The 10,955-nt window shown below is 31.9% G+C and overlaps 1 protein-coding gene, 1 non-coding gene and 1 pseudogene across 4 annotated transcripts; 2 read left to right on the top strand and 1 right to left on the bottom strand.

Annotated features, from left to right (window-relative positions):
• On the top strand, positions 280–2,349 carry LOC109359923 (annotated as a pseudogene).
• On the top strand, positions 5,000–6,797 carry LOC109360271 (protein DOG1-like 4). 3 transcript variants are annotated; one of them, XR_002109147.1, is made up of 3 exons: positions 5,000–5,679; positions 5,932–6,222; positions 6,279–6,797. XR_002109147.1 is itself a non-coding variant. In XM_019605028.1 (2 exons), the coding sequence occupies exons 1-2, from the start codon at positions 5,163–5,165 to the stop codon at positions 6,129–6,131; spliced, it is 717 nt and encodes a 238-aa protein (XP_019460573.1). In that variant the 5' UTR covers positions 5,000–5,162; the 3' UTR covers positions 6,132–6,797. The 3 variants fall into 3 exon arrangements, 2 of the variants coding, with proteins under 2 accessions (XP_019460573.1, XP_019460574.1); XM_019605028.1 differs by having other exon boundaries at positions 5,932–6,797; XM_019605029.1 differs by having other exon boundaries at positions 5,005–5,679; positions 5,941–6,797.
• On the bottom strand, positions 8,907–8,979 carry TRNAA-AGC. The gene has a single exon. It is a non-coding gene; the product is annotated as a tRNA-Ala (tRNA).

Here is a 10,955-nt window from a genome sequence, read left to right as displayed (position 1 = left end):
TAATAGTTGAAAATCATTTAAAACAAATTAGAAACTTAAGAAATAGAGCTCAATATTTATACATTATTTCTGTAAGAGAAATTTATATATAATCAATAATAACCATGCAATACGTGTTAAATATTAATGACGAGTGATGCATTAATAATATAGAAAACTCTTAGAAGTGAAATAGTTTGAAATAAAGTATACTCTCAAATGTTGTATAGGTATTCTTTCTCTCTCCCAAAGTTTCATTCTTTCAAATCATTTCAATTAAGTTGATTATGCATACATACCCTTCTTTCACTCTTAGGCTATTCTCTTTTTCTCTCTCCCCAAACCATTTCAATTAAGTTGATTATGTTGTTGACTCATTCAATCAAATGCTATGTATGCATCATACCCACCCATCATTGAATTTGGCAAGATTTTAGGATCCATTGTGAAAATGAAGCATTACCCAATTGCTATTTCCCTTTTTAAACAAATGGAACTTAAGGGAATTGTACCTGACATTTCCACTTTTAACACATTCATCAATTGTTACTGTCAAATGGGTGGTCAAAATCATATGCATTTTGCTTCTGTGATGTAAATTGTGGACCGCATCACTTGATAGGATTGCTGCAATCACATCGCATCGTAATTGTAGTGTGATTCACACTACAATTCACACTGCAACGGCTGCAATGACCACAATTGCAATTTAAAACACTGATCCAAGATTTTCAAGATGTGTTATAACCCAAAACTATAACTCTGACAACATTGATGAAAGGTCTTTGTCTCAATGGTGATGTTATGAAAGCTCTTCAATTTCATGACAGTGTTTTAGCACTTGGGTATGAATTAAGTGAAGTTACTTATGGAACTTTGATTAATTGGTTGTGTAAAGTAGGGTTGAGAAAGATTGAAGCAACACTAGTTAGGCCTAATGTGATACAACACGATCATCTATAGTCTCTGCAAAGATAAACTTGTTAATGAGGCACTTGATTTATATTCCGAAATGGTTGGTAAGGGAATTTGTCCTACTATGGTTGGTTAGGCCATTATCGGTCGATTGAAGGAAGCTACTATTATGTTAAGTGATATGGTATTGAAAAATATCAAGCCAGATGTTTTCACCTTTAGTACATTGATTGATGCATTTTTGAAGGAAGGTAAGGTCAAGGAAGCTAAGAGTGCGTTCGCTGTTATGATAAAAGATGGCTCAAGTGGGAGTGACTCTTGATGTTCAATGCTATACTACCATGGTCAATGGATTCTGCAAGATTAAAATGGTGGATGAAGCTATGAATCTCTTTAGAGAAATGCATTGCAAAAGTATGATCCTGGATATTGTAACTTATAATTCTCTTATCAATGGTTTATGCAAATCGGGGAGAATATCTTGCGTATGGAAGCTTGTTAATGAGATGCGTGATCGAGGCCAACCTGCCGATATAATTACTTACAATTCCTTATAGATGCTTTATGCAAGAATAGGGAGCTTGACAAAGCAATTGCATTACTCAAGAAAATTGAAGACCAGGGAATTCAATCAAATGTGTCTATATACACTATACTTATTCATGGATTATGCAAAGTTGGTAGAGTTCCGACAGCGAAAGAGGTTTTTCGTCGTTTTTTGATTAAAGGCTATATTGTTCAGATGTTTGGATATATAATGTTATGATATGGGGGCTTTGTAAAGAGGAATCTTTTGATGAAGCATTGGCCTTGAAGTCAAAAATGGAAGAAAACCATTGCATCTTTAATGCTATAACTTTTGGAACAATAGTTTCTGCTCTTTCTGAAAATAAGGAGAATGAAAAGGCAGAGAAACTTCTTGATGAAATGATAGCTAGAGGCCTCCCAATGGTTGATTTTTTGGTTCATGGCATGATTGTCATTCTTCTTTCTGCTTTGGTCACTCTTATAAGGTTTTCTCAGTCATCGCTTAATATAGAACATTTCATTTGTTTGTGTTGGATGAGTCGACACATAAACAAGATAGGATTATGAATGAATACATTAGGGAGAAAGTTGGGGTAGCTCCGAATGTGTCTATGGCACTTGACTAGCATTTTTGTCATATGCTCCACAAGGCTTTCTGAGCCTTTTTCTATAGAGATTGCCACTTTCACAAGAATTTCAATATGAAGCTTTGCACTGTCATTTTAACAATCACAGCTCATAATAGGAATAAACGTTTTATTATCTGTCAGTTGCAACTACAACAACAACCAAGCTTAAAAATTTGGATTATTTCTCGATTTGTGTGTGTCATCTTTGCACAGGGGCCATGCTAATCTTCCCTGTATCGTTCCAATTTTATCTGATATCACTGAAGGGAGCAAAAATTTAATTCCAATTTTAACTTGACTTATTTTGTAGTTGAATCCTAATGCTTTTATGTGGCCTCTTCAAAGGAGAATAGATACCCTGAAGAAAGCTCAACATGAAAGATAATTTTATGATCTCTAATGTTGTTCCCTTAGGTGGGTAAAATAATTCTTTATTCAGTTTTTGTTATTGGGGAGAGGAGAGTTACTAACCTATTTGTTAATTTGCTTAATCATATCTAAAAACTATTAATATCATGTTATATACATTATGGTGGAAATATCTGTTACAGGAAGAAAGATCTATAAGAAAGAAAAGTCTGTTGTGAAGGCTATATCAACTGTAAGTTGCAGACTAAATCTTGTATACTGATTTATCCATTTTGAATAAGAACCTAAGTTCTTTACTCCCTTGATATATTAGAAAAATCTGTCTTTTTGAATAGTTTGTCAGCTACAAAAATATGTTGCTTCTATCGAAAACCGCGGTATTATTACACTGTGTAATGATACAGCGGTTTTCAGAACACACCACATACTCAACTTTGTATGTGGTGTGTTCCAAAAACCGCTGTATCAGTATAATATGAATGGTTATAGTAAAGAGCAGTTAAGCACATTGTTGTGGTTGTTCTGTTGTGTGTTCTGTTGATATCTTTCAATTTCTAGAATGTGGTCCAGGCAAGTTCAGCTGATGGATGAGATGATGAACCTTACAAGTCCAAAAATGAAGTAAATGATGCAGAGGATGAGGCTCTAATATAACAATTAATTAAGAAGGAATTTCATTAATAAATAGCATGTGCATGATTGTTCTTTGTGTTTGACTTTTAACTTCAAAGATATGGTGATATTTTAGTATTCACAAATGTATGAATTCATTATCATTATGTCATTTATTTGATATTATAGTGTTCACATTATGCACTCATTCCCTTTGATAAAACTTGACATCAACTTGCTATCACCTTTCTCTCTATTTTTCTTCATAATTTGCTACCAATTGCAATTTGCATGCATTAATAAGAAGCACATGAGAAATTAATTAAGGAAAAAATTGCATCCACTTCTTGTAAAATCCATCATATTAAGTTGTTGATCTAGTACTTCAGTTCACCATCAATGGCTTTTGATACATTGAACATGAATCCTCTAAATTTATTACTAGCCCATTAAATGTTATCACATGAGTTATAGATAGATAGATGTATAACTTTTTGAGAAAAAAATATATATCTATGAGTTCTATATACTGATATTACACTATCCATCATTCATATTTAATTATCATTGACTTTTCAAAAAAAGTAATATAAATGAATAGTAAATAATGTAATGATTATATATAAATCTTTACGGTAAGGTAGATCAAGATACAAGTTAATTTTAGAATTGAAAATCATTTATATAACACTTCCAATGACAGCAAGATGCCAGATGAAGATATTTTGTGTCACAAGTGAGCAAGAGTATATTATTTTCTCTATCATACTTGGCTGAATTTGTGAACTTCTCTGTCTTACTTGGCATATACCATTTGCATGTGTCAAGATGTCAAATGATTAGTCCTACTCAGCAAAATTTGAATGAAAATCCTAAGTCTCAAATCCCAAGAGTGAACAATAATTGAGAGCTTCACATGAATGACCAACCCCACTCACTGCTCATCAACTCCCCCAGTTCATCCCCCTCTTCCTCATTATCTATTGCACCACATTTTTCTAGAAGATGCCTTCTACATATTCCTTCCCATCCATTTTATACAATTAATGTTTAATGCTTACTAAACTATCTATATTTACTGAAAAATTCAATGAAAAATCATGTTCCATTACAATATTTTCATGTAATGTGATAAGTGTATAATTTGAGTGAAGAGATGAAAATTCAATAATTTTAATAAATATGATATCTTGATATTTTAATGTGTTTAATAAGGTCACATCTCTTTTATAAATGTGTGATTCATGTGATACTTATTGTAATTTATTGAAAAAATTATTTTTCCACTAATTATAATAAATAATACATGACATAATATTATAAGATAAAAGATGTGCTTTCATCTTTAACAGTAACTACATCCTTAATATTTATGTAATATCTATGAATTATTTGTGTAAAGTTTTATTCTTAATTAATAGAATGAATATTGGCTTATATAAATGATTTATTGATACTATAATAAAATTGTATTCATATCTTGTTTTTCTTAAAAGGATATTGTATGTTAAGTGTACACTTAGTATTATTCCATTTTTGTGCATTATCACTTATATCTAACAGTGGTGAGAAATTGCACCTAAAGAATTCCCCAGAACTAGTATTAGGTATTTCCAATTCCTGTTTGAAAACAGAGTATCACTCACTCACTCACTCTGTTTTGCTCCAAATGACTCTGTTTTTGACATTAGGCTTCTCTCCCATTTCCAACCACCTTCCCCCAACTAATGATTTCACCCTCTTCCTAATCAAATCAACAACAAATTCACATACCCTTTTTCACAAAACACATTTCCATTACAACAACAGCCCCATTAAATCACTTTTTATAACCACCAACACTACCTTCTTATTCTCCATTTCCCCTGTTTTTTTCTTTGTTTTCTTCCATCTTTGGTTTGTTTGAGTGATAACAACTTGTTTCTCTTAATAATCTCTTCCTATCTAACCTTTAAATACACTTTCTTATTAAACATGAATTTTAATTGAAGTTATCTCCAATACCAAAGTTCTCAGGTAAAACAAAATAGTTGATGTCCACAACAACCCTTTTCCACAACCACAACAACCACTTTATATTATTACTCTTCATTACCCACTTCTCTGTTTTCTCACTCTTGAAAAACATAGATGAGTGATTCAAATGTTGCATCAGCATTTGAGGCATTTTTGCAAGGTTGGTTGATGAGGCAAAGATGCCATCTTGATGAGCTTATCTCAGCTCAGCAAGAAATGACAGATTTTGACAGCATAAGAGGATTGATAAACAGGGTAATCTGCCACTATGGACAATACTATGAAGAGAAATCAAAGGTTGCCCAAAACAACATCCTCCTTGTTTTCTCACCACCATGGTTCAGTTCATTGGAAAGAATGTTTCTTTGGATGGCAGGTTTCAAACCTGGGATGACATTTGAGGTTGTGAACACAGCTTTGGAGGATGAGTTATCTCAAGAACAAAAGCATAGGTTGATTCAAATCCAACAAGAGACCAAGTTCAAGGAGAGGGAACTCAATGATGAGTTGGCTAAGGTTCAAGAAAGCATTGCAGCTCCGCCACTATTGGAAATGGCAAGAAGCCATGGAAGGTTGTGCTTGGAACAAATTCAGGGAGGGCCAAGTGTGGATGCTGAATCCAATATATCTGGTAAAATTAGTTTTATTTATATATACATATATATATATATATATATAGTATTTTGTATTAAATATACTTAGATATGAATATTTGTTTAAGAAAAAATGTTATTTGTACAACTAGATCTGACACCTAAACTGGGTCTTTGGGCTCATAAAGTCAAAGTTGTTAAGGTTAAAGTTGTCTGAAGAAGTTGTCCAATCTTGATGTACAGATAACACAATTGTTTGTTTAATATATTTGCATGTTGATGTTTTCTAGATCATGCAGTTCCAAATACTTTGAAGGTGGCATTGGAGAATCTGGTGATAAGGGCTGATGCTTTGAGGAGAAACACAACTTTGAAAGTTGTGCAGGTACTGAGACCTACTCAGGTTGTTACCTTCTTTGTTGCTGTGGCTGAGCTTCAGCTCAGGGTGAGGGCTTGGGGTTTGGAGAAGGATGCTCAAGGTGGATGCTAAGTGTGAAATCATGGGTGTAGTTATCGGGTTCATGCATGTCGTTATCCTTGCGTGTCGTGTACTGAATTCATTACTCCATAAATCGAGTGGTACTTTGCGTATCCCAATGAATAACCGAGTGGTACTTTGCGTATTCCAATGAATAACCGAGTGGTACTTTGCGTATCCAAATGAATCACGTACCAGTCATATATGCCGATTTTGGTAACTATGGTCAAGGGAATATAATGTGAGGGTGGTTTTGGTTTTTTTTTTTTCCTTTTTTTTCTTTCTCTTGTTCTTTTTAATTTGGTTTTATTTTCTTTTGGAAACTGGTTTAATTTGTATGATGCATAGGTAGACCTTAAGAGTTAGCATTGAGGAGATGGCTATTGAGGAGAATGTATTCAGAATTTGATGGTAAGGTACTAAGGTGCATATATGTTTAGGCCTGCCCTTAATGCTATTTGTCTCTACCTGAAGTTTCTTGGTTGAGAATTGAGCCATGATGAACAAGATAAGGTCATGTAATGCATGGTTTAGCTAGAGGAGAGAGCATCACTTGGATATGCAGCTGCACCAGATTTGACTATTTGTTTTGCTACATTTTCTGTACATACCTAAGAATTATTATATGTTTCTTATGTGATATATTAAGATCTTGTTTTTGAGTGAAGAATTTGGATGAATAGAATGTGGAACCTTAAAAAATACATTTTAAGGTATCAGATCATTAAGCCATGTAAACAAAAAAGTGTTTAGTCCTTTCCTTAACACGGTTAATTTACATATTAACATATATATCTCAGTGTTTTAAATTGTGGTTGTGGTCACGATTACTGCGACTGTGGTTATTACGGTCATTGTAATATGGATTGTGGTTGTCGCGGTATGAATTAATTTATGAGAAAAAAATATTCTTGAAATCGATGCAGCCTGATGTGGTTACATTGTGGCCTAATGTGACCTAAATGCGATCCGGTGCGGTTGTGTTGTAGTTCAATATACCGTATCATTGTGATTCAATATCATATTGTAATTATGATATGATGCGGTTATGACGGTCAATTACATGCAATTTGAATCAATCATATAGTTACCATATACAACCCAGTATTAAAAAAAGTGATATTACAAAATACCTATGCAAAAGCAGCAATTTTAAATAATAAAATTAACAATGGAAGAACATGCACAATCATTATTTTTTATTTCACAACATTGTCACCTACCAACATTTTGTAAAAGATTATTAGTTACAAAAATATTAACCAATGGAGTGTAGTAAATTTATAGATGAGCACTTTTACACTTTCATAGTAGACTTCTATTGGAAGAAGGCTTAAAAGCTGGCAAAAACAGTGACTTCTCTGCATGTGACCAAGGTATTGATGTCATACTTGCCTTCAAAGGTATAGATAGGTTCTAAATCACATAGTGCCTGCAACATATGAGAAGAAAAGTACCAAAAAAAGTGTCAGAAACCAAATTGGCTTCATCTATGCTCTATTAATATATTAATCTCTAGCAGTTCTGAAGTGTAGAAGTGCTAATAAGTTGTCTAAAAATAATCATATTCTTCAACTTCAAATTTTGATTTAACTTTTTTTTGCTATAACTAAGTCTATCCCCATTTATGAGTAAGTAATTAATCTTTTAACATGTATAATTGTTTTTGCTAAGAAGTGTTGCTACTAAGTAGTTCTCGCCTTAAGGCAACTGAAAAATCATACTAACTTATGAGTATGTTACTTATCATAGTTATAAAGCAAAATACACTATTTTTCATGAGATTTATTTAAGCTTAATTATATTCAATAAGCATAATGATAATTAAAACAAGTGTAAGTTTATGAAATAAGAGAGGCAAGAGAGACATTATAGTAACATTAATCATGGAATGTTAGTGTACTTTCCTTGGATTAATAATAACAATAAAGTTGGCAAACTTAAGTTATTATTACCTTATATTATTTTCTTGGTAGGATGAATGTGTGATTACAAATATGACACATCACACAAGTTACAAAATTACCTTTCCCAAGCTATGAAGTCATTTTATCACTCATGAAACTTGCAGATGTGCCAACCAACAAGAATCATTGCTTCAAAATTACTGACCATTTTCACAAGTTTCCTTTAGGTGTCACCTCATTATGGGTTCCACTCTCGTCAAAGAAAGTTATAAGGTGATTTAATGATTAATGGAGAAAAAATGAAATGAAGGAGGCCCATAACAAATACTAAATATAAATTGTATACAAAATTACAACAACAGAGTTAATTTCAATTTCAATGTCTGCCCATGGCTTCAAAATTCAAGCAATACTTGATGGAGGTGGAGAATAATATATAGTGAGGGTTGTGTCAAAAAGTGTGTTTCTAACATAATTCCTAGATGAATAGATAGAAAATGAAATGGAAGTTAGATTTTACTTGTTTTGAAAAGTAGACATGAAAATATTTACATAGTAAAAAAGTGAAAGTAAGATATGCACATAATAAACATGATGAAAATGACATTTGCCATGCAGAACCAGAAAAAATGCAGATGTTGTTCCTAACCTATTAGACACACAGAATCCTAACATGTTACAGCAGGTGCCTCTAAATGGGCACATGAACCAAGATTTACAAATGCTCTAATGCTTCATAACTTTATAGAATATAGCAGTTATTAATTGATGAAACTATAAATAATAACTATCGAAGTAACATACATACACAATGTTACCTTCCATATGAAATTTGGGATAATGAAAGTTATTAGAATCAAAATATAATAAAAGTGAATTATGGAGATGCGGGGTATCGATCCCCGTACCTCTCGCATGCTAAGCGAGCGCTCTACCATCTGAGCTACATCCCCATGTTCTTTATAAACCAACAACGTATTTAAAATGTGTATCGAAACGATTGTTATTCTTTCTTCTACATATATGTGTTTTTTGTTGATAAATTGGGTTATAGTGTGTGACCTGGTTATATTTTGTGACCTTAGACTCTTAGAGCTACAAATATAATGCTCATTTCTTCTACTTAAGGGTGGAAACAGGTCAGGCCGCCTATCAGGGACCTATTACCTGGTCTATAACAGGCTAGGCCAGGCCAGACTTTTTTCACGAACAGGCCAGACTCAGGCTTTTTAAAAAGCCTATTTAGCTTAACAGGCCAGGCTTTAGGCCACCTAAAAGGCCTATAAAGCCTAACAGGCCGGCCTATTTAGCTATATTATATAAGAATGTTGAAATTATGCTATTTTAATATAAGCAATATTATTATATATGTGTAATATTAATATAAAAATGTATATAAAAATATAATTTAATTATTAGAATTAGATGGGCCTAACTAAAAATAACCCAATAAGCATATAAGCCCATTAAAATGTACACATGTTAGCCTATTTCATGAGCATATAGTATAATAGGCCTTTAAACAGGCTAACAGGTCAGGCCTAGGCTTTAAAATTTTTTTTTAAACAGGCTAACAGGTCAGGCCCATGCTCCTATGTGCTATATAGGTTGTGCCTGTTTAAGGCAAAGCCTAGCCTGACCTGACCTATTTCCACCCTTACTTCTACTATTTCTATATAATAAAGCAAAGGTTGTTCATAACAATGTTGTTAAATTTGAGTTGCACATTAAATTTCTAGTCTTTAGATATAGAAATTAATTAGTAAGTGATAATTTCAATGTAATGATAAAATGTTAACAATTTGTTATGTCAATCAATAGTTTTTCTGTGGGCCGACTATTATTCACATAATGAAACAAAACTTTATAATTATTAAACATTTATCATCACAAGTATGTTATTTTTTGACCAAATTGTGTCTTCATTTGGGCCGAACACAATTCACATAAATAATCTCATATTTATCGGTGTAATTTTAACTTATTTCTACAATAGAGGTTACTTTGACAACATATTGCATCAATTATATCAAAAATAATTATCAGACAAATGGAAAAACAATATGGATCCATTAAAAAAAATGTAATATTGGAATTAAAACCTTCAGATTTGATATCTTTTATATTTAACAAATATAATCTCACAATATAATTTCAAATCAAATATGATCATGCATATCATAAAAGCATAACTACAAACCATGATTAAAAAATTTAATACCACATCATGATCAGGAATTAAAACAAACACACGAAGACCATATGCAGTATAATGAGTATTTAGCATACAAAGAACGCATGTAGTATATATTATACTATGCATGATAACTTCAACAGTAATGTTATATATCTTAAAACATACACAATTTGAGGCCAAAAAAAAAATTTGCAGCCGAAAAACCATAACATCATAACTTAATATATGAATATACAAATGATTTTTATATATAACCAAATACTTATATATATTTCCATAAATTCAGAGTTGCTGAAATTGAATTCAAAAAGCATGAAGTGATATGCAAAGCATAGTTTAATAACATAAGAAATTATATAATATTGATTTGGTTAATTAAAATTCTCAACTTTACAACATAATAGCTGAAGCATAAAATTTCCAAATTAAAATTAGGGTTTATAAATTTTTTGAGAAAATACTCATTAATAGAGAATCATAAAATTCAGAACCTTAACTCTAAATATCAGTTGTTAGAAATTCCTTATGATTGACAAAACACTAATAATTGGATCTTGAATTTCGCGCGCATATATATATAACTCTGATATCAGTTGTTAGAAATTCCTTATGATTGTCAAAAATGAATCTATGTTCTCTAATTTACTCATTTCATGAGATTGTTTTGGTGTGATGACCTTCTCCAACCAAAATCATAAATTCCTTTTGGGATAAAAACTATTTATGATTTGG

Source organism: Lupinus angustifolius, chromosome LG11 (assembly GCF_001865875.1).
Source record: "Lupinus angustifolius cultivar Tanjil chromosome LG11, LupAngTanjil_v1.0, whole genome shotgun sequence".
NCBI lineage: Eukaryota > Viridiplantae > Streptophyta > Magnoliopsida > Fabales > Fabaceae > Lupinus > Lupinus angustifolius.
This window is presented reverse-complemented; position numbering and strand designations above follow the sequence as displayed.